Genomic DNA, 25,530 nt, shown 5'->3' with positions numbered 1-25,530 from the left:
ACCCAAAAATGAAAATTATGGAACAAAAGATTTGTAAAGCTTCGAAGCTTCATGAAGCAGTGGTTTGAAATCGCCCATCACTAGATATTGTTGAAAAGTCGTTATTTAGTTTTTTTGGTGCACAAAAAGTATTCTCGTCACTTCATAACATTAAGGTTGAACCACTGTAATCACATGAACTGTTTTAAATATGTCTTTAGTAGCTTTCTGGATCTTGAGAGGTTCGGTGACATTGCTGGCTATGCAGGCCTCACTGAGCCATCGGATTTTATAAAAAATATCTTAATTTGTGTCATACGGGTGTGGAATGACATGAGGGTGAGTAATAAATTACATTATTTTCATTTTTGGGTGAACTAACCCTTTAATGAATTATAATGGGATTCATGATCAACAATTATATTAAATAAATAATTTTATTTAATAATAATAATTACTGAGCTTGTCGCAATGCATTTTGCATATTTTAGAAAGATTCGCACCTGTGAAAGCTGAATTTTTTGGACTGGAAAAAAAAACAATTTTGCATTTCTTTTATCACTGTATTTACTTTAAATAACTAAAAAAATCTATATTAAAGGGGACGTATAATGCCCCTTTTCACAAGATGTAATATAAGTCTCTGGTGTCCTCAATGTGTCTGTGAAGATTCAGCTCAAAATACCCCACAGATCATTTATTATAGCTTGTCAAATTTGCCCCATTTGGGTGTGAGCAAAAACACAGTTTTTGTGTGTGTCCCTTTAAATGCAAATGAGCTGCTGCTCCCCGCCCCCTTTCCAGAAGAGGGCAGAGCTTTAACAGCTCAACAACAACAACGCTAGAGAATCTCAAGCCGCCAAAATGAGGATTGTCAGGAAGAAGTTACAACTTTTAGAATGAAACTGGACGGTGGATAAATTAGTGGATAAATTTATGTAGTTGCTGTGGATTTGATTCAACTTATCCACTAGCATGTGCCGTCATGCTAATTTCTTGTGCAAATCCAGCATTGAACTGACCTTCGTTTGTAAAGCAATCTGGTGTAAAATTATTTGTGCAAATATATAACACTTTACTGACATTCTTCTGCACATTTCCTTCATTATTATCAGAATGAAGAACTGCACAAACCAAATTAGATAACCCTTTGGAACAAACTCAAAACAAAAAAGCACTGAAATTTATGTCACTTTTTTGTGTCCGTCAGTTAATGTTGTTAATAATGTGACTAACTAACATCTCTTGTGGCACTGAATAAAAAAATATTATGACATGGCGCCTACTTTTTTAGAACAGCCTACATCGGAGAATGACTATAATACCTCAAAATCCTGCCTACATAGACAGCTCACTAGTTTTTTGGAACAGTGCCATTGTATTGATATGATGCATCAATGAAGTCCAGCTGTACTTCAAATAGCTATCTCTGTTACTTTCCATCTCTTTTCTTTCAATCAGTCTTACTTTGGAAGTTGGCGGAAGTCTCCAGAATAATCCTCGTATTTGTAGTTCACCACATGCCAATCAGAGTTGTAGGTCTTGATGCACTATAAAAGAAAAAAAATCAAACATGTCTGTCTCCTCTGTAATACAGAAAGCACATAAACACATATACCAGCACACACACACAAAGACCCCCAAAAAGGCTTATACATTCCCAGTAATCTAATAAGAATCATGTTTTCCATAGCAATCTGTGGCGACAGCTTTTTAGAAAATAATTTCCTCACTGGGCGACATTGACTGTATCTCTGTGCTAATCACTGTTAAAGCTGTCACCACACCACACCACAAACAGACACTAATATATCCTCTGGGCATTACATAAAAGCACATTCAATTCTATTTGCTTTGTTGGCAAGGCAAGCATTTAGTCCTCAGCAGTTCTTAAAGGGATAAGATGAAACTAAAAGCCTCTAAAACCCAAAACGGCTTTCTCACTCTTATTTTAAATCCAATTAATGCAGAGAAAGAGGAAGGAAGTGAGAGAGTGAATGAGTTGACAAAGTAAATTTACCATTCTGAACTAAGCATTCAACTAATTGTCTCTGTACTCCATCTGTAACTTTAGAGTAGTGTTGCACGATATACCGGTACTAGAAAGGTATCGCGATACCCTGCTTTTAAAAAACTACACCACAAAGTCGTCTGCAAAAGATGTTACAAAATAACGCAAGCGAAGGGAGTCAAAAGCATCTTGCCGTCAATCATCTCGATTTGTACAAAGAATTTAAAGAGCGACAGGTTAGTGAAAGTGATACCAGCATTATGTTTTTGCTCTCAAACATTAAATGAGTGTTACTCGTGCAAGCAGATCTCCGCAAAGATTTATTATTGAGTCTTGAGTTTAATAAATGATATCTGGTTGCAAAAATAAAATTCATTTAAAAATATATAAATATGTGAAGGGTATATACAGTTATTTTAAACCAATTTATGCTTTAATAACATTGCTCTAATTATTTACAGTAATATGATTTTTACAATAATCTTACTGTCAAAAACACCTAAATGTATAAAAAAAGCATAACAGCAAATAATTCACAATTTTATTGAGCATGAAAATAGTAAACATTAAAAATGATATGAAATCTAACTCTAAATTCATGGCAATGAAGCTCAAATCCAGAATTATCAGCTGCACACTGGTGAAGAAAGAAATTCTGTCATATGTTATTTATTTACCTTTTCTGACGTTTTAGGTTTTTGCCATAGTATCGTTTAAGTATCGGTATCGTGATATTTAAGTTGGGTATCGTATCGAAGTCAAAATTTTGGTATTGTGACAACACTACTTTAGAGTAAAATATAAAATACAATAAAATAAAAATACAGTAAAATATGATAATAAAAATAGGCAAACTGTAAATAAGAACTAGATTTTTTATATCATCTGGACAAAACATGAGTGAAACCCATGCAGGGTTTCTGAGGAGGGTGTTCTGGGCATTACTATGATGATGTTTTGCCCATTTTATCATAAGTGATCATTTATGTTCATAGCTCAAAGGGTATGAGTCAAGTTATGTTTAATATAAAACAAAAAGCATTTAGACAACTAAACCACCAGCACTGATGACTCATGACATTACAAAACAAAACTGATTAAAATAAATTAAGTTTTTGGGCAACCCATCTTGTTTGCCTTCCTCTGTGGATCAGATTTAATTACAACTCTTCTAAAACAAAATGACAAATGTTGACTCAATTGAACATATTTTATGACAGAAGATGTTGTTTCCAAGAACGTGTTTGCAAGTTTACCAGAGCAATCCTTCAGAACGAATGTTGTTCTGGAGTGTACAGAGGACATGTGCACTTGACTAATGGTCAAGGCAGATGTTTTGATTTGTGAAAAGCTGGAAAACTGCCTGGCTCTGGCCCAGCTGCCCTTGATGATGTTACTGAGCTCTTTAGTGGGAGGAAGTATCGTTTTACACTCTCCGCTGATGACGCCCAGTGCCTGAGATATCCACACAAACCCACCCTGACCTAGACCTCACACACACAAACAGTTTTTCTAACACAATTACATATTATTAGAACTATTGAATATGCAGCATAAATTGGCTTGAGAAACCTCTCGTCATTTTATTCAATGACAATTCCTGTTCAGTTCACCTTATTTTGTAATGTGGAAGTAAGCTATTTTCTGTGAATGTGCAAGATAAATATTTAAATAAGTAAATAACTAAAAGAATAATGAAGTCAAATATTTGTGCTACAAACCAGTGCGTTTATAATTATGATGATACATTCAAATAATATGATAAGAAAAAATGGTTTGCAATATCAAGCAGCATAACTGTTTTGTACAGCTTGAAAGCAAATGTCACCGGAAGCCTTGTGAATTCAAAATGGCCACATCAGCTCTTGTGTTAAAAATAAGGTGGATAAAGCTTTCTGGTTTTAGTTGTATCTAAAGCCTTAGTCCTTCCAATATGATCAATGATGGTCTGAGGTAAAACTTTTGTGCATTGTATATGAGGGCTTATGGTAGTGGTTCCCAACTCAGGTCCTGGGCCAGATCAAATCATAACCTCGTAAGAAGAACGATTGATAGGGTCCCTATATAGTGTTTACTGCTCCCTAGGACCAGAGGTGAATAGAATAAAAAAAATTACAGATATCAGATTAACAGATATCATCATACTTCCCCAGTTGATTAAGAATTGCAAAAAAAATTCTTGTATGAAAAGTGTTCTAAACTGGTATGTTTAAATATGCAAATGAGACATTATCTAAATACATACAATATGCACTCATTTGCATACATTTCGAGATCAGAAATCTGAACATTAGATAAAGCCAGGTTCAAATTTCATTTGTTTCATTTTGTTGATGTATAAGAGTCAAAGGTTTTATAGAGGGTATTTTGTATATATATATACAAACTTCTGTCATGAAACTCTAGATGGCACAGGCTGATAGGTCCTTAACTCAATCTGCTTGCAATCACATCATTCTCTATAGGGGCTTTTCGCAACGGTGGATCCTTTTCATAGTTCCTAGAACTATTGGCTGAAGTACAGGATTTTGCAGTGTTCGCACCGCAGGAACTAGGAATGATTTTAGTTCTAGGAACTCCTTGTTGTGGAGAAGGGTCTAAACCAGCACTATAGGAACTATCAGTGACATAATGTTATGTTGATTGCTCAAATGCATGTCAAACACCGGCACCTGGCATTTTTAAAAAAACCGTGTAAACATATTTACTTCACGATCATGGAAAACAGTGATAACGGCATTTACCTGCTGTATGCTGTAAGTTGTCATAAGAGATTTCGTCTCTCTAATGCTGCCTTCACATGCTATCAGAAATTTGATAATTCCCAAGTCGTGATTACAAGCTCATCGCATGAGAGGGCATTCATGTGCAATTTTTACCTAGGAAACTCGTATTTACGCTAATTCAGAGAGCATGGGAAGGCAGCATTAGCCCCACTTTTTGCACTTTCAGTCATGTAAATTATGTTTACATTCCATCTCCTTTATCACGAAACCCACGACACACAACAAACACAGCTCCGATCATGGCATCCTCCATCCACTTTTTTTTGCATTTGTAAATGCTGCTTTTGGCTGGTTCAGAGTTTCTATACCCAGTGCAAATGCAACCAGGAACATGGCCGGGCGGAGAAATTAGTTCTCGGGGAACTACACTAGTGGCTAGTTCCTATAAATTAGTTCCTAGAACTATTCGGTGCGAAAGCCCCTTATAGGGCACAGCTGATTGGTTCCTGCTGTATCATCAGTAGCCAATGAGCTCACTGTTGAATTTGTTCATCAATATCTTTGATTCTAGAATTTTCTAAATTTTAGTAGGAACAACTCAAACCACTCGTATGCAAAAATCACACGCTTGGTGGCCTTATACACATGTTGAAATTTTAAACAAACACAAACATATATATATATATATCAGTAAAAGAGTAAGAAAAGGTGTGTTATACATTATGCTGGGAGATATCTGCATAAAGACGCAGATACGCGCATGTACAGCTGGCTAATCAGATGTCTGTAATGTCTGTGTAAAAGGTGTTAATTGCGTTTAAACTTGTTTTGCGGATGGCACTCTTGGCATTGCTTGACCATCGTGCTTTCAAGCGAGGATGTGTTTTTAGAGAGCGTCATGTTTGCTGAGAGTGACGAAAGAAAAAGGTGTGATATCCGCTCATTTAGAGTTCAACATTAGACCGAGGTTAACAACAAATTCATGTGCGTACACATGTTGGGAATTAGACAAAAACTTTCCGTGAGAAGTTCAAATGTGCGTATAAATATGAATAGTGTACACAATTATTAGTAAATGAGACTCAGTTTTTGCCTGTAGTCTCATGCCTTAAACTGCTATTCAGTTTAACCAGACACTAAATGAACAGAAATAGTTCAATTAATAGTCTCCTTTTAATGTAAATTTTGCTTAGTATTAGGCTTAGATTGCGCCTTTTTGCAAAGTTCTGCACTTTTTGCCTAAAGTAACTGACTTTGAACTATTGCCACCTGTAGAAAGCAAGATGTTTGTGTGCATTTCTGATCTTGACATCAGTATTTCATCAAATGATGATCAGCTGCTGGAGAAGAGAAGCGTAAGCGGGCATATATCCAGACACGTGGTCAAGTGCATTTTTAAGAGATGATTCAGGTGCTTGGACGGCAGTGATCGGGTGATGAAGTCTCAGTAATGTGTGTCAAATTGTGGTATTCTAATGCATCCTCTCAGAGCTCACCTTTAAATAGTGCACTTTCGTCAGCAGCATGCAAATAGCATTTAACTAGGCACTAAAGTTTTGCGAGGGTGTGCAATATGATATGTGTAATTCCTTGAATTGTGTGCTAAAACAATACATACAATGTGCCAATAAACAACGGCATCAGCAGTTCATTCATTCTTCATCTTTTTTTGCTGTGATTCATGAGTTTATGTTGAGCTCTTACCTCCTGGACGAGCAGGCTACTGGCTCTCTTTTCTGCCCCGCCTGGTACTGAAGAGTATAGAGCTCTGCCCTGACGCTTCAAAATTGAGATCTACACAGAATCATGAGGAAACATTTCAGATATTAAACAAAGACCAGCACATGAACATTTGCCAGCAATAAAACTAATTATGTTGGACTACAAACTAAAGAGAGGTTTTCATCTTAATGGATTAAAAGGAGGATTTGGGTACACTAAAAAAAGTTATTATTTTAAAAAGTAATTTATTAAAAATGCAAAAAATGCAAAAATCATTGTTTCTGTTTATACCCGTTTTGTTCAGTTTATCTAAAAGCAAATAACACTCCCCACAGAAAAAAAAAATGAATCAAAAGAAACTATTTTGTTTAAATAGCATTTTTGCTAGACACCAGTAGCACATCCTGACTATCCTGAATAGCTTTACTGAGTGCAGAAATTATTATAGTTTTTATTCATTTTTTGTGGGTCTTTTTTAAGTATATAACAGAACATTTTATGCATATTTTAAAAAGCCATCACAATAAACATCATAGTCTTTCAAAGGTGCCTTTATTTATAGTAAGTAAACGAAATAATTTACTAACAAAATGTGAAAACTCTACTTTCTGTAATGTGGGGTGTTTCAGAAATAAGGTGAGTGTAATCAATCACTATGGCAACAAACAAGGATAAAGAAAAGCAGGAACTAAACACAGGGAACAATGGGAAGAGAAAATATACTTCAAAATAAAAGTTAAAATAGCAAACACAAGAAACACAAAACCAGTGAACATATAACACTTTTATATTATAGCTAATTTTGCTTATTTTTAATAGTGAAATTAAGTTGTTAAAAGTTAAATTATTATACTGACTTATATTAAGTAATATTTTGGCTTATGTCTAAAGAATATATTGATTAAATATGGTCTTTATAATAAATAATCTTTTTTACTTTATATGAATGCTTTTGTCTTTGGGAAAAGAAAGATTTTGATTAAGATTTGAACCAAACCATAAATATAATTTGAGAAAAACTAATACATTTGGCTGTAATTTTTTATTAAGTTAGTAAAAAAATATATTTTTTGTGTGGACATGGACTGATTTTAAAAAGTCACTCTAAAAAATGCTGGGTTAAAAAGAACCCAAGTTGGGTTAAATATGGACAAACCCAGCATTTGGGTTAATTTGACCTAGCAGTTGGGATAAATGTTTGACCAACCTGATGGGCAGTTTACTATTGTTTAGAAATTATTATATTGCTCACTTAAACTGAACTCAAAAGGAAAATGGTTCAATAATGTCTTAATAAAAAGCTAAAAATGCAGAGAGGATTGTGCGCATGTTAAGTTTATGCTTTAGGTAGAATGTGACCACATATATGTCATATGTATATACACATAAACTGAATGCCAGTCATAACATATGCTACTTCTGCTCTGGCTTCACAAAACGATTAGACTAACAAGATTTTGGATTTGAGATTAAGAATCAGATTTATCATTTACATTTTTACAATTTATAATTAGATTTACGTCTAATTTCCTAACACTAATCTTTAAATTGAATTATAAATGTTTGATTTCATCTATAGCTGCTTGGCCAGTTTTTTCTGTTCCCCATAAACCAAGGCCCATAACAATGATCTCTCGCATACACACCCATTTCTAAAGGAAAACAAGTAGATGGTTCCATTCAGAGAAGCAGCTTGAGAAGTCCCCTGAGACAATGTTACTGTAATATTATTTGAGGGTTGTATTATGGATGTGATGGAAAAGCAGGCCCTCACGAACACAGAAAGAACAGAGATGTATGACTAATGAGCCGAAGGAGAAAACAAACTCAAGACACACCGCTGAGAGGGTGCGAAATCTAACATCTGCGCAGGTTACTCATCACTCAGAATCATGCTGAAAAATAACACTTTAGAGGAAATCGCAGCATGATTTCAGATAGGAAGAGAACAAAAAATACTGACAGAAACGAAACACGAGCCTCTAGCAGGGGAAAATGGACGGAAGAACAATTTAGGAATGGATACTGACGGGAGAGCAGATGCTCTGAGAGTTGGAAACATACGTTCTTACCTGAAAGTCATCAATAGGAAACTGCAGCATGTCTCTGAGGACATCACTGAGTATCTGAGTTTTCCTCTGGACAAGTACACTCTCATAGTCCAAAGGCTCGATCACTTTTGGTTTTACCTGGAGACAAACACACACAAACACACAAGTTTAACAGGATCAGACTAGATGGAACAAAGAAAATGTTCAGGACTTCAAATCAGGACTTATCAATGATTATATCTATGACAAAGGTTTATGGAAGGGTCATGACATTTGCGTTCACTAAGTGACTGCAGATCCTCACACCAGTCTGATGTGTGTCTAAAAACATTCTGCTGAATTCAGTCAGGACATTAAGAGAGTCATATACAATTTTTTAGCATTTTGTCCTGAGGTATCATATATAAAACATGAAAATGCACTCTGAAACAATGCTGGGTTAAAAACAACCCAAGTTGGGTTAAAAATGGACAAACTGCCCAAATTGCTGGGTAGTTTTATTGAACTCAACTATTGTTTAAAATTGACTATATGGCTGGCTTAAAATGAACCCAAAATATGTTGGAAATTAAAAATCAGACACATAATTACTAGAGGCAACAATAATAATCAAAAGGTGAACATTTATTAATAAGAAGTTTAATAAATGTTTATTGTTTTATTATTATTCATTAAACATATTAATAAATGTTAATTACCAACATACTTTGGGTTCATTTTAAGCAAGCAATACAGTCATTTTTAAACAATAGATGAATTAAATAAAACTAACCAGCAGGTTGGGCCAACATTTAACCCAATCGCTGGGTTTGTCCATTTTCAACCCAACTTGGGTTGTTTTTGTCCCAGCAAATAGTGTGTGAATCACTAATTTTTGTAAAATGACACTGTCACATAAAGTCTGTAATTCATTAATGTAAATAAATGAATGCAGTATATCACGCTTCAAACCCAGAGAGGAGACTTACTATGCGATCGTTAAAAAAAGTATATATACAGAATTTCAAAATGCCATATACAGTATTCTATGATGTGACAACATCAAGAGGAGCCAATGACAAACACAAATGTCTTTGTCCACAGATACTCTGTTCTGTTTGTTAGTGAGTAAGAGAGAGTTGTGAATGAGTATTGTGTTGAACTGTACCAGGCAGTTCACACACTGCTTCCCATAATCCACGCTATGATTGGCTATGGTCAGCGCCAACAGCCTACATCACCCAATAAAGATGGGTGAACAGGTCTCTGTTACAATGTCCATTGTGACATCATTGCTTTATGGGACACACAGCACAGAACGGCAGGACTCCGCCTCAGGCACTAACTGGATAAGATGTAAAGATGGTAACCTCTGGGGAGAAGTATTTCCTGTCCAACACAGACACACACACACACACACACACACACACGCACGCACACAAACACACACACTTTCATAAAGCTCTCTGCCACAACCATCTCTGAAATGTGTTCAAACAATAAGTGAGCACATATTAAACACAATATGCCTTTGGTTTACAATAATCACTTTTAATATTGCGACGTCTGTCTCTGTCTTAACATATTCATGTGCAGATCAACAATGCGCTGAAAAAAATTGCACCAGTAGACAATCAATTGACATTTATTAAAAACAGCGGTCAAAACATTCTTTTCTGCCAAACCGGCATTGCAAAATGACATGGAAATGTTCCTGTTCTTGTAATATCTCAATTGTTTCTCCTAGAGAGCAATGAGATTATGTAAGTGAAGTCTCAGATTTTTCCTCCTTAGAAAAATACCCCAGAGTTAAAAAAAAAAAATATATATATATATATATATATATATAAGTGCAGTAGAATTTTCTTCTAAAATGAGCATTTTTATCAAGCTTGTATGTTTATGTTCAGTAATTTCACTTTAATGACAATTAATAGGTCATTTTCATTGCCATTAAAGTGAAATAACTGAACATAAACATACAAGCTTGATAAAAATGATCATTCTAGAAGAAAATTTCAGATGGCACTTAGAGGCTTTTGCATCTGAATTCTTCATATATATATATATATATATATATATATATATATATATATATATATATATATATATATATATATATATATATATATATATATGCAGAATGTAGGGTAGGGTTAAGGCATAGAATGTAAAAATATAAAAATCATTATGTCTATGCAAAGTCCCCATAAAACATGAAAACGTGCGTGTGTGTGTAGAATTTCTTGGTCGTAATCCACTTATTGCATGTGCTGACGGGGACTCCCTCCTTAGGAATGCGCTCTGGAACTACACTGTTACATTTAGTGTTATGTTGCTTGCATAATAAAGCAATAAGCCCCAAGAAGCCATGATCTACAGTGAATTTATAACAGCTAAGGGACGTTGTGGAGCAGAGCAGAGAGCCTAAAACCCCCTTAGCTGTTATAAATTCACTGTAAACCACGGCTTCACGGGGCTTATTGCTTTTATAAAATGGTTACCACACAATACAAATATTAAAGCCAGAAAATAGGTATCAATGCAACTTCCATGAAGTAAAATCATTAAAATACAGAGCCCCGCACATGACATGCAGAAAAAAATTAATAGGCTAAATCGCGCGCACGATTTACTAATTCATGCCTTCGATTTACTAAAACGTGTGCACGATTTACTATTTCATTCCCTCTATTTATAAATCATGCACATGATTTATAAATCAAGTGAACAAATTAGTAAATCGTGCGCACATTTTAGTAAATTGTGTGCATGATTTAGTAAATTGAGGGAACAAAATAGTAAATTGTGCGCACAATTTATTTATTTTTCCTTGCATGTCATGTCTGGGGCTCTGTACTTAAAGGCTTCCTTCCACTGGAAAAACTAGTCCCTGTCCATTAACAGCAACAGAAGTTACACTATTATGCCATTAGATGGCGGCAAAGACTATCTTCATGAGTGTGTCAGTCAGTAGCGAAGACTTTTACAAAAGGACCGAAAGTTGTGAACACAGAACAAGATGCAACTGAAAAATGCTTTGTCTAGCACTGTTGTGTCAGGGCACGGGGAAACCCATTAACTGTTAAAAGACAAGATATTGCAGTGGACATTCAAACTGATTTTTTATTACAAACATAGGACTGACCTGAAGGAAAACCGCTATATCTAAATTCAGGTATACTCGCTCACTCGATCTCTCTCACAATACTCTGTTATACAGTAAGCTTCAATGAACAATATCAATGAGAAAAAACATAATGTTGTGTAGTGATACACAGAACTGTTGGGTGAAGCGCTCACAGCCAATCAGAATCAAGGACTGGAACTAAATGCTTTATTAATGAATATATAGCACATTACAGAAGCCTGTTAAACATCACATCACATACCAATTTATCAGGTCAGTTCTACCATTCAGTCTACTCATAATCTCTAGTCAGGGGAACATTAATAGACATTCCTCACACACATTTGTTTGATGTGTATTTTACTGTACCCAAGACTAACAATCTGCATGTGCTCTGTGCATTGTCATATTTTTTCATTCAGAATGAAGTGTTTTAGTCTGACACTTTCTATGGCTTAAAAACAATCAATATTCTGGCAACACAAGCAGTCAATGTGCCAGTCTGAATGCCACCCGCCAGTCTGAGCCTCATTTCCCACAGGTCACTAAGCACAGCCAACACAAACACCTACTAATGAATACAATATGATACTAATTAGGAACTTGCCAAGGCTAGGCACAGTCATTTAGACACACACACACACACACACACACACACACACTTACAGTATGTGCAGCATTTGGAAGAAGCTGATGCTTCTTTTTGAAGAACATCCTGACAAACTTCTGGCACACTCATTTGCGCACACACACACACACACATGTTTATGCGTGCAGGACTGCACAAATGTGTTGTGTCAAATGTCAAGCTGGAACTGCAAAGGAAGAGGAGGGGAAAGGGAATCTCATTAAACTGTCTCCCTCCCTTCAGGCCGAAGGAGGATCTTAAGGTAGAAGCAGACGGCCCTCGCTGTTTAACTGGGCTGTAAATCCTTGTACTCCTTGTGCTCTGATTTGCCACAGACACATGAACACACTATTGTATAGACACAGACAAACACACACAACTTTATTCTGCGATTCAATAAATCAGCAAAGTTTTTGAAGTGAATCTTTGCGAGCTGATCTGAGCTAAACTACAGGCCAGTAAAGAGGGCGTACGCCAACACAGGTGCAACAACTCTGAAAACACACGCAGTTCATCACCACACTCACACACACTGTACGCATACGCTCACAGTACATTTGCTTTCACTTATTGGGTGATTTATAAAACTTTGGATTATATTTTTTATATAAAAATAAAATCAAACAATAAGAAAACAACAGTGTGCATTAAGAAAATATTGCTAAACCATTGTTTTATAACTTTATTTAAATCAACTTTAGATTTTATGATAATTAAGCACATTTCCCACCCAAATTCCCACCATCATACTGCAAAAAATATTATTTGTTATTTTTATTATTACTTAAATTATAAAGCATTTAAACATGGCGGTAGCATTTATTTTTCCTAATGCAAATTTAAATAAAAGACATTGTATTACAGTATTTCATGTTTTTTTTTTCCCTTTTAGAATAATGGGAATTACTAACTAATAAAGTAAACTGTCCAGAATTCAGAAAAATGTGCTTAAAAAAAAAAAAAAAAAAAGATCTTTTGATTTGGTGGCGAAATGTGAGATTCAATCTGTTACAATATATCAGTGTACTAACATAGTATAGTATATCAGTGTAGCTGTAAGACAGCTGGATAGCCACTGTGTCCTAAGAACAAGTCTGACCAGCTAGTAGTTAGACGAGGAATAATCAACGTCAAGGAGTTTTACTTTTTGGATTCAAATTTGACCAATCTACTTTTTTTCTGTAACTAAAATAAAAACGTTATGACCAGGGAAAGGAAAATATGAGATTATTAACTTAACCAAGACTAGTCTATGCAGTTTATACAACCTGTCGCATAAGTACTAGACTTTTTCTAGATGTTTTTTGAGCTTTAAATGGTCACATAAGAGACTTACCCCTACAGGCGCTGCAGTTTCCCCCTCTACCTCCATCTCCCCCAGAATCCTGCCCTGCTGAGGTGTTTCACACACTGCATCTTTACGGGCGGCTCGTCCAGCCCTGCCCTGCATGATCCACAACACGCTCCCTCCAGAAGAACTGAGCTCAAATCAACGTCAGTTGCAGAATAATAAAAATGATAAAAAATAAAAAGGACTGAGAGGCAAACTAACAGCTCTGCAACAGCCCAAGGGTTTTCTTTCTTCTCTGCTGCTCTCCCCCTATGAGTCTCTCTTTCTGTTCTTCCACTCTTCTCTCTTTCTGAACTTTACCATGTGGAGTTTTCAAGAGTGTTTTCCTCTATCAGTTCAGTCCCTCCCTCTCTCTCACTCTCTCTCTCACACTCTCTCTTTTCCTTGTGAGAAGCAAAGACCACTCCTTCACACAGCTGTTCTGGTATGGAGGAGTGTGTGTGTGTGTGTGAGTGTGTGTCCATGTCCACTATTGTGTTGTCATGCTCATCTGTCCTCCCTCTGCGCTGAAACAGAGATCTTAATTGTCTGTTTCACCTGCCAGAGAGCAACACCCAAACGTCCATGAGTGAACATACTGTAGAGTAACAAATAAAGAGACGAAAAGTCGTTCTCTTTATAGATTTTAGCCCCCTAAAAATGACACAGCAAGTAGAAAAAGTTAATGAAAGTTATACTGCAGAGATTAGTTACATTAGGTATAAAGGAAGATGAATTCAATATAGTTATATAGATGATTTCATGGTGTCCTAAAACCATCTGCAGAAAACTTTTCTTTTTCTGTATCTCACCTTATCTGTCTGTTTCTAGCAGTTTCTTACAGAGTAAGGAAACTTACTACCATTTAACAGGTTTTTACCATAGAATTTTAAGTGTTTTACGCATTTTTTTTGCTCAGTTTTCCTTGAAGAGAAAGATTGTAATCTTTAAATGTGTATATTTACTGAAAGTAGCATGCAGTACTCTACAGAGTACACTAGCTGTATATGGGTGTTGAACAGAAATGGACTAAAAGCCACAAAACAACACAAGATTTTATCTCGATCTCTGTAAAAACACAAAAATATCACCCTGCACCATCTCTCTTTAATTCCATATATAGAACTTCACAAGAAAAAACTGTCTCATATTATAAACAACTCATTTCCTCCAAAGTACATTCACACAGCAGGATAAGACACACAATTACAGATCCGCTTATCTGCACCAGTCCAGCACTCTGGCGTCCTCAGAAAAGGTCAGACGAAAGTCCGACGCGGCATACGATTAACATTCATTCATATTCAGAAACTCAGCAAGAGCACAGGTGTACACAAACACATACTAGCATAATACTCTTGCTATTTATGACACAGAAAGATATGATAAAAGTAGTACGAGTAGTATAGTATGTGGCTCTGAATTCAGCAATACACATACACTTCCTGTAGTCACCTCTCAGGGGTTCAAGGGGTCTTTTGGTAGTGTAGGAAAAATAAACAGAATGATACACCGATCGCGATGAGGAGGAACACATCACAGGTATATTCTTCGCAAAAAAATGAAATTTAGGATTTCAGTCTTTTCGTGAACTCAGGTAAACAAAACTGCAAACAAGGAAAGGTCTTTAAAAATCCATAAACAACGGCACACAACTGTCAGTATCTGACAAAACATACAACGAATCACTTATCTCTTAAACTCAGGGAAGACTGTAACAAAAACATTCAGGTAAATCCTTTCCAGTGAACAAGAACGCAAAAGGTGAGTCCCTGTAACATAAAACAAGGCCAGACAATGACTGAGTGCAAGTGAACAGTTTTAAAGGCCGGGAACATATCGAACAGCTCTTCCCCTTTTTAAAATAGCCAATAGTATTTCATTTATATCACAGCTCGGCCAGGGCCATTGAGCTTGGTAAAGCCTCGTTTTCCTTCTTCCTCATTTTCCTTCTTGGTAAAGCCTCATTTTCCTTCTTCCTCATTTTCCTTCTTGGTAAAGCCTAATTTTCCTTCTTCCTCATTTTCCTTCTTGGTAAAGCCTCATTTTCCTTCTCTGTTTGTCTACACCTGTGCTCTTGCATTTCTCCTCCTAATATCCTCCATTTCGCTTTAAAATACAGCATTCTGTGCAGAATTCAAATGGGACTGATATGTTTTGTGGTCTGTGCCGACTAGTGCATATGGTTTTCGCACGTGTCTCTGGACCGGAGCAGATGCGTGCTGCAGTGGTTTGCGTGACACTAACGCGAAACCAGACTTCATTAGTCTCAATGGAAAGCATATTTACACTGTTTGAATCAATCCCTATCCTCTATATAGTGCACTATGTGCCATTCACCATGTAGAAAATAGTAAATGTGTGAACAAATGACCGATTTCAGCCGCAGCTATTTATAATGTCGGGGGTGGGACGCTTTAACCCTCGTTTACACTGCACGCGTATGCGTTGCGTTACGGCTCCGGCATGGTTTTGTTACGTCTTCTGAACGGTGTCAACTTACACCAGAAGCATTTCAGAAGCGAAGCGGCTGGATTCGCGAGACCACGAGATTTGCCTGTCTGACGTTGTTTTCGTTGATTTTTTCATGTTTTTAATGGCTAAATTGTTATATATTGTCCGGTTTAATTGTGTTTATTGCTATGCCATAATTTATTTTGCTGTAGCTATACAGATGAAGTTAATAATAATTTTACACTTAATATTCCAGTTATGGACAACAAAAACAAAGAAATTTCAAGTTTTTCAACTTCGAATCTCTTGTCGTCAGCTTCTGGCATCGTAGTGAAGTGAAATATGAGCGGGAGATTACTCAGAGTGATTATTTTGACTTTATTTTGTATTTGAGCTGCGCGTCTTGGATGCGTCGAGGTGCCTATCTTTAACGAAGCGGCGCAGCGAGCCGCTTCTGGGACGCTTCTCTAACGCACCGCGCCGCAGCTGGTGTAAACAAGCATTGACTAGAGTGGCCGTGTATCAGCTCCGGTAACCGCGTCGCAGCCGTAACGTGCCGCACACGCGTGCAGTGTAAACCCGGCCTTAGGGTGCGCTCACACTTGTAGATCAGTTCATTTGTTTCATTTGGTCCGGACCAAAGAAGAAAAAAAACATTTAGTCCTGGTCCGATTAGCGTTCAGATTGGCAATTTTATCACCGAACCAAAAGATACCTTAAGGCATAGGGATACATTCACAACGTGATTGGTCGGATTTTATGACGTATTGCCTATTTTGAGACGGAACTTACCGAACATCCAAAACAATGCTGTTTTCTGAGGTAAATGCGCTCGTTGTGTGTGTGTAGCGGTGCGTAGTCTACATATGATAGTATTTTGGCAAGCTGGGAACTCATGAAGAGCTTATAAAATATGTAAAGTAGTCAAAACACTGGCGGGAATCCCTCCGTCATACACACAAATTATCTGCTGCGTGGAGACACGCGTCTGATGCCTGTAATGGGCAAACTCGCGTCTATGACAAGAAAAACCGACATGCGTAAGGATTCTGTCCTTTTTAGGGTCTCGTCTTCCTGTTTTTGGTTCAGTTACATGTCTTTGGTCCATGTTGCGTTCATATATCATTCGAACCACACCAGAGTTCGTTTGGAAGGGGACCGAGACCCATCTTTTCAGCGGTCTCGGTCCGCTTGTTTGGTGCGCACCAGGGTTCGGATGGCAGCGTTCACATATGTCCAAATGAACCGCACTAACCGAGCAACCGCACCAGGGTTCGTTTTAATCGAACCAAACATGAAAAGTGTGAACGCACCCTTAGATCCTAGAGAGCATTTGATTGGACAGAAGATCTGATGAGAAGCTGAAGTACAGAGTGATGTCATTAAAATCATTGATTCATATCCGCTTGTTAAGTCGTGACGTAAGGAACGCCGCTTCCGGGTCCAGTTCCGGGTCCTATTTATTCATATAAACATCAATCATTTAAAAAAGTTATACATTTTAAATACTTACAGTCTACACAACAGTCTCTGTGCTCACAGCGTCACAGACATTAATATTTTAACGATTAATAAAAGATGAATCATTGTCTGGCCATCTGGAATTTTGGTATGGAGATAAAGGTTATGATTATATATTTTTTGTAGTATTACACCACATTGTGTGTGTAGGCTATATTAGCAGCATTTGTTGTTTTCTTGTGGTATGAGATAGAGCGTTAGGATCCGGAAGCGCTGCCGTGTGACGTCAGACTTAACAACCGAGTAGAGGGTATGCATTAACGTCATTTTCCTGAGTGGCAAAAGAACCTGCTGCGTGACTGGATTTAACAGGGGAAACTGCGAAAACGCGAGTAAAACTAACGAATTACACTAAAGGTTGGAATTGAATGTGTTCCTTACAACTTGTCAAATAAACCTAATCCATGGATATTGACATGCAGCAAGGAATCGTGTTTCCTGACATTTATATGTGCCTGATTTCGACGGCGGGGAAATACATAAAGCAGATCTGCCTGTGAATATTTTATATAACTACAATATAGGTAAATCTGCGTAATCACTTATATTAATGTTATATCGTCATATTGTCCAGCCCTAAAACATATATAGTTTTAAAGTATAGTTTTTGTCAGTGTTGTTGTTTATTGAAAAATCCAACAATTTGACACAAAATGTAAATCCACGTTTCTCTGCCTGGAGTCGTTGCTTTCTGCAGTTTTTAAATATATACCTCAGGTTTTGTGTCAAAGCTATTTGTACAGTCAATCGCAAAGCTCTTTCCCGTTTTGGAAGTATTTTGTGTGTTTTTCATGACATTCACGCTGGAAACCAATGCTGCCGCTCAAATTCGAACGCATTGTTTTATATTTTTTTCTGAGTCATAGCTGGGCACCACCGGTGTGCGAACACTCATAGAAAACAATGCGTTCGAATTTTTAAGACGTGGCGAGGCGCTGAGCTTCGCGTCCGGTGTGTGAGCCCCTTCAGTCTTTTGCCACTCAGTGGGCATGACCGCAGTCGTAATGGTCGATGGTGACGTCAAGTGCATACCCTCTATTGGCAAAAGTGAGAGGCTAAGTTTTGAAAGCTTATATCTTCTAAATATGAATTTGTTTTGGAGCACACTAGCTTATAGATAAGAGTAAAACTAACATATTCATGCTAAAAGCCAAAAAAACTTCAACTTTGAATTCATGACGACTTTAATCGTCCAAAGGAGACAGTGATTAGCTACAGGTGTGTATAATTAGAGTGAGAGCGAGGCAGAATCCAGAGTGTGCATGTGACACTAAGGCTGATGTGCTGAGCAGCCTTAATAGATGCTAAAGTCAGGGTTTTTGCACTTCCCCCGAGTTTCCCAGTAACAACTCTGACTTCATGAGGCATTCTAGTTAAAAGTTCCTACTGGGGACTAGGACTTTCCCACTTCCCAAAGGGAAATGGAACGCACCATCAGCTACATCACTGTGTTACACATGTGCATAATGCCTGCCTACTGGCTGCTTTGACCCACCCTCAAAGAACAGTTGGAAAGTGATTTTGCGATGTTGAGGAGATGTTGTTGTTTTTTTTTATTATTATTATTTCTGCAAAGTCAAAAACAAAACAAAACAAAAAAGCATTGTATGGACTTCCCATACAGACAACATCGTTGTCTGGAGCTAAAAACATGTGGCTGTTACATTTCCAACACATGCTCTAAGCAATCACAACAGACTGGGCCAACTGACCAATCAGAGCAGAGTGGGGTTTTCGGAAAGGTGGGCTTTAAAAAGAGGAACTAAAAGAGAGCTTTTCAGGCAGAGAGTGAAAAGAGGGTGTCGCAGCAATGTACAGTATGAGAATAACAATGTATTCTAGCAGATCCCCAGAATAATTTGACATCATGTCATTGTGTTTCTTCACATTCAATCGATAACGTCGTCTATAAACAACTGCGATCAAACACATGAAACAAATCAATAACCTACAAGCATAAAGAAGCACTTTGTCCCCCACACCCTTGAGCTACGGCATTAGCTTTGGAGAGTTGCATAATCCCACTTTGACGCAATAATTGGGAAGATTCCCAAAGGGGGTCAGGGCAGGGAGCCAGGGCGGGGACCACTGACTGAAAAAAAAATATCCAGAAACCCCCGACCTCACTGCATACACCCATCCACAGTGGGAGATTCACAGCTGGGCCTCAACTTCAGCCAGCTGGTGCTGTGTAACAGCTGACAGTGATGAGAGCGTTTTATGGGGTTATACGCACCTTTCGGTGAAAGCATAAGCTGTGGAGAGCAGAACATTATCTGAGCACGTCCGATTGAAAGCATGTGTGATATATGATTCCAGCAAAGAGAGGCTCACAGAAATATCATAGATCATGGAAAAGTCAATTATGTTTCCAACAGTATGAGGAAAGATTAACCTGTGATCAAGCCTTGCTACATGCAGTAGTGAGCTGATAGGTCACTCAGATTAATCAATGTGTGCAAATGTGGTGTTGTTCCGTTCACATTCTCTGTTTGTCTGTCTGTCTGGAAAACACTACCATGTTGTCATTGTTTTTCAAGATTATGTGGCACTTGGTGTCATGGTTTTGCTGTGGAGCACATGCTTCAGATAAGTTGTTTCAGCTTCATATCCCACATCTCCTTCTCATCTGTGTTGCAGAGCCACACTTACTGCCAGTTAAAGTATATATGTGCCAGATAGCAAGAAATACATCACTGGCAACTGCTGCATCCCTTTAGGATGGACTCCAATGCTGACATATACAATACACAAAAGTGGCAGAGTAGAGACTTTTACATTATAACAAAATATTTCTATTTCAAATAAATGTTGTACTTTCTATTCATCAAATAATCCTGAAAACATTTTTTTTATCACAGTTTCCACAAAAATTTCAACATTGATAATAATAATAAATGTTTCTTGAGCAGCAAATTAGCATATTGTAATGATTTCTGAAGGATCATGTGACTCTGAAGACTAGAGTAATGGCTACAAAAAATCAGCTTTGGCATCAAAAGAATAAATTACATTTTAAAATATATTCTTAAAAAAAGAAAACAGCTATTTAAATTGTAATAATATTTCACAATATTGCAGTTTTCCAAACTGTAAAAAAAGAAACTCGAAACTTTTTAACGGTATTGTGTCTATATACCTGTTCAGATTAATGTGGAAAAAAAGTAATTCAAAGCAGTTTAACACTAGCTATGTTTCCAACCAAAGCTGCAAATTTAACTTGTGTACAAAATTGGAATATTGCATAAATTTGCGAATAAAGCAGCGTTTCCATCTAGTGAAAAGAAGAGAACAAAATAGTCACTTTCTGATAAACTGGCGCTAAAAATCATTAAGAAAAATGAAAGTTGCTGCAGTAGGAGAAGCCACTGCATTTATAATAAATTAGCTACTTGAGCCTCACAGTGCGCACCCGAAGAGCAATAAATGTGTTGCCTTGTTTTCAGAGGCGGATGCCTTCTATTGGGAACAAAGTCGTGTAAGACAGTTCTGGGAGGTAATTACACTGAACCACTTTCACGACAGACTAGGCATTTCAGATGCTGTGTAATGAGATTGGTCCGCTGGTTAGTCAAGTTAAGCCGTCCAATCACGCAAAGTCACGTCTTTTTTATTGCGCATTGAGGAATTTATTTGGTAAATGTGTTTCCATCAGTTTTTTCCATGTTTTCTTATGGGATAAAAACTTTATCTGACTGAATTGAGCACAAACCTAAACACAATGAAACTAAACAGACTGAGATCGTTACAGTAGCCCCACATTCCGGAAGGCACGTCCTCCATTCCAATAAGAGTCCAACTGAGGAGGAAGGGTGGGAGGGGGCTTTGGAGGAGTACGAGGGGCTGGCACCAGGTATGATGAAGGATGATATGACGGCGGGAGAAACCAGGGCGCCGGTGATGGTGGGAGGAGCCAGGGAGGAGACGAGAGCAGGAAGAGCCAGGTGGAGACCCAGAGCACAGCCAGGATGAAGGCCCACAGCGGAGTCGAGGGAGGGAGAAGCCATTGGCATGCGGACCCAGGGGATGACAGACTGAGACGAAGCAAATGGAGGTGGAGATCCAGGCAGAGCCGGTGAAACCAAGCAGCACTGATGGATCTGGAGGCCGAGGCAGAGCCACAGCTGGTGGGACTGAGGACCAAGGCGGAGCCCAATGGAGCCAAAGCGGTGGAGGGATGAGGCATAGCTAAAAGGCCTGGAAGTCCGTGGCCCAGGAAGTGACAACGGACCAAGGCGGACCTGGAGGGACGAAAAAGCCCGGTGGAGCTGATGGTCCCAGGTGGAGCCGAGGAGAGGGAGGAGCAAAGGTGGAACCGACTGGTCGATGGGCCGGTGACTGGAGGGAGAGCCAGGGGATCCTTTTGCTAAGACAGAGCTGAAGACCGGAAGACTCAAAGCAGATCCACACAGCAGAGTGGAGTCAACAAAAAGAAAGCCAAGGGACTGAAGCGAACCAGCAGAGGCAGGTCAAAGGACTGGCTGACTTGGGTAGAGGAGGCGGGAGAGGGAGGTTGGGTGGTACCACTGGAGACACAGGAGACTTTGAAGTTTTTGAACCACTTGATTTTTTTCACCTTTTATGTTGCAGCCTTATGTTAAACTGCTTTAAATTAAAGTGATAAAAAGTATAAAACATTGCATAATTATTTGTACCCTCAATACTTAGTTGAAGCACCTTTACAGCCTCAGGTTTTTTTGAGGTATGATGCAACAAGATTTGCACATCTGCATTTGGTGATTTTCTGGCATTCTTCTCCTCAGATCCTCTCAAGCTCTGTCAGGTTGGATGGGGACTGTCAGTGGATAGCCATTTTCAGATTTCTCCAAAGATGTTTGATTGGATTTAAGTCCGAGTTGTTGGAAGGTGAACCTTCTGACCAGTCAGAGGTTCTGAATGTTCTGGACCAGATTTTCATTAAGGATGTCTCTATATTTTGCTGTGTTGAGCTTTCCTTCAACCCTGACAAGTTCCCCAGTCTCTGCCTCTGAAAATCACCCCCACCGCAATGACTGCATGATGCTGCCACCACCATGCTTTACCCTTGGGATGGTATTGTCCATTAAGGACTTTGCATGCTTCTGTGAACCTTCAATGCAGCAGATTTTTTGTAGGCTTCTCCATATCTGTGTCTCGACGCAATCCTGTCTCTGAGTCTGAGCTCTACAGTCGGTTATTTTGATCTCATGGCTCAGTTTTTGCTCTAATATGCATTTTCTGCTGTTAGACCTTTTATTGAGAGGTCTGTGCCTTTTCAAATCATATCAGTTCAATTGAATTTGCCACAGATTAACTCCAGTTGAAGTGTAGTAACATCTCAAAGATGATCCAGCAAAATTGGAAAGTGTTCCAGAAAAGGGTACGAATACTTATGCAATGTAATTATTTCAGTTTGTTATTTTTAATAAATTTGCAAAATTATCACAAATTTTGCTTTGTCATTATGGTGTATGAAGTGTAGATTGATGTGAAAAAAGTAAGCTGTTTAGCATTAGGCTGCAAGGGGTACGATAAATACACGATAAAATCAAAATGAGATTTTTAGTTCATGTTTGTATAAGGCCATCTAATATTAATTTGCTTATAAATTTGCTTTTGGCAGAAAAAGACACTTAAAATTTACATTCTGTCTCTTCTGGGGAAAAGATTAAAAATATGACCACTCACACTGAGATGAATGGCACTATCTTCAAGTACTATAGACCTCATTGGTGGTAATAAGGATCTTTTTTTTTTGTCTAAAGTATCTTTGAAACAATATAAATAATAATAATAAAAATTATAATAAAACTTGACGTTGAGTTGTTAACGAGAGACGTAATAGCAGATGTAGTTTCTAATTCCGGTCTACATTCACTTCAATCCCATCCATTCCCCCTCTTTCTCCTGATAGTTTAGAGTAGTTTGGATTACTCAACAAGATTACTTACTACTCTAGTAACAGAAGGAAAGCCCAGGCATACTTTATAACCACTACACGATTTTCAGAGATACATAATACATAACCCACAGGCACACTTCCACACACACACACACACCCACACACACACTTAAAGAATCCTGCCACTCAGCGAACTGCTACTTCAGAGAGTGCTGAATAATACTGTTAGAGGAAAGCCCATAACTCTCGCCTACACAATTCATGAGGTAAACATTATTACCAGTTATATGAAGTCTACAGCACAAATTAAGACCATTTAAATTACAAAAAGCACACACACACACATTACCGATGATGCAGCTGCTGATGGTGTGATAGCCAGTGATTCTCTGCGGCTGAGTGTATCTTCTTCCTCCGCTGGCTCTGCTGCCTCCAGCTCCGGTTTACACACATATCCACAGTTCCTGTGCAACACACGCCGCAGTCCCTCAAACAGGATCACACTCGCAGTGCAACCCATTGCACCCGGTCCCAAAAACATACACACTTCTGTGAGCAGATCAGATGTGAGTGATTCTGCTAAAAGACACAGGTCCGTCTGCTAAAGTCTGCTAAAAGCCCAGCCAGAACTAACCCAGCTCTCAGATATCCAGCCCCAACACAAACCTCTCCTTCCTGAGACACATCACTCCATCATCCGCCCTGAACCAGGATCAGAAGGGATGGGAGGAAGCTTCCTCCTCAAGGATGACAGCAGACTGACTTCATCCATTCATCTAAGTTGCCAGCTTACTAAAAGTGTGTTTTAGCTAAAAACGCCCTGGGGATGTTACGATGACACGTTCCTCAGGAGGAAAGTGCTCCATTGAATCTAGGACATGAGGGAGAGGAATGCTGAGGGCTGACGGAAGAGAATGTGAGTGATGAGCTGCTTCTGGAATCAGTGCTGGGCGTCGACTTCTCGTCCCTGCCTGGAGATGCTGATCTCTTTCTCTCTCTCTTTCTCTTTCTCTCTGTATCTCGCTCTCTGTGCTCCCCCCCCCCCCATTCTCCTTTTAACATTGCTCTCTATTTCTGACCCATATCTCGCAGCACAGCTTCATTCATGCGCTAACACACACACGCAAACATGAGCGCACGTTACAGTGATGTGTTTGAACATACGAGCATCCTATTTGATGTTTGATGATATTTAGTATACTACATAGTACTAGAAATTGACAAATATTTTAAAGGGTTAGTTTACCCAAAAATACTTACCCTCATGTCGTCCCAAACCCTTAAGTCCTTCGTTCATCTTCAGAACACAAAAAAAAGATATTTTTGATGAAATCCGAGGGTTTCTTACACACACATAGGCTGCAACGTCATTGCACATTTTGAGGTCCAGAAAGGTACTAAAGACATCCTTAAAATAGTCAATATGACTACAGTGGTTCAACCTTTATGTTATGAAGCGACGAAAATACTGTTTGTGCGCCAAAAAAACAAAACAACGACTTTATTCAACAATAGTGATGGCGGATTTCAAAACACTGCTTCATCAAGCCTCGAAGCTTCGCAAATCTTTTGTTTCGAATCAGTGGCTCAGATCGCGTATCAAACTGCCAAAGTCACGCCCCCGGTGGTGAACCATTGAACTTTCAAAACATTTATGACATAACAAAGCCTCGTTTACTGAAATCACGTTACTTTGGCAGTTTGATACACGTTTTGCACCACTGATTCAAAACAAAAGATTCGTAAAGCTTCATGAAGCAGTGTTTTGAAAACGCCCATCACTAGATATTGTTAAATAAAGTCTTTATTTTGTTTTTTTGGCAGACAAAAAGTATTCTCGTCACTTCATAACATTAAGGTTGAACCACTTTAGTCACATGAACGGTTTTAAATATGTCTTTAGTAGCTTTCTGGACCTCGAAAGTGTTAATTGTCTTGCTGTCAATGCAGGCCTCACTGAGCCATCGGATTTTATCAAAAATATCTTAATTTGTATTCTAAAAAAATGAACAAAGGTCGGGTATGGAACGACATGAGGGTGCGTAATTAATGACAGAATTTTCATTTTTGAGTGAACTAACCATTTAACTACTATGTACTTGCACCTAAAAATAAGCA

General features: G+C 38.1%; 1 protein-coding gene across 3 annotated transcripts in view; it reads right to left on the bottom strand.

Moving 5' to 3' along the window:
• dock9b (dedicator of cytokinesis 9b) overlaps positions 1 to 25,530 on the bottom strand; it is a 116,444-nt gene that overhangs the window by 60,806 nt on the left and 30,108 nt on the right. For all 3 annotated transcript variants that reach the window (XM_067374850.1, XM_067374851.1, XM_067374852.1), the window contains exons 2-4: positions 8,511 to 8,627; positions 6,421 to 6,510; positions 1,447 to 1,529 (exon numbers count right to left, since the gene is read on the bottom strand). In XM_067374850.1, the coding sequence (XP_067230951.1) occupies positions 1,447 to 1,529; positions 6,421 to 6,510; positions 8,511 to 8,627 (290 nt within the window). The remainder of the gene's footprint in view (positions 1 to 1,446; positions 1,530 to 6,420; positions 6,511 to 8,510; positions 8,628 to 25,530) is intronic.

Source organism: Chanodichthys erythropterus, chromosome 21, assembly GCF_024489055.1.
Source record: "Chanodichthys erythropterus isolate Z2021 chromosome 21, ASM2448905v1, whole genome shotgun sequence".
Lineage (NCBI taxonomy): Eukaryota > Metazoa > Chordata > Actinopteri > Cypriniformes > Xenocyprididae > Chanodichthys > Chanodichthys erythropterus.
The sequence above is the reverse complement of the archived record's forward strand: the minus strand, read 5'-3'. Positions and strand labels throughout refer to the sequence as shown.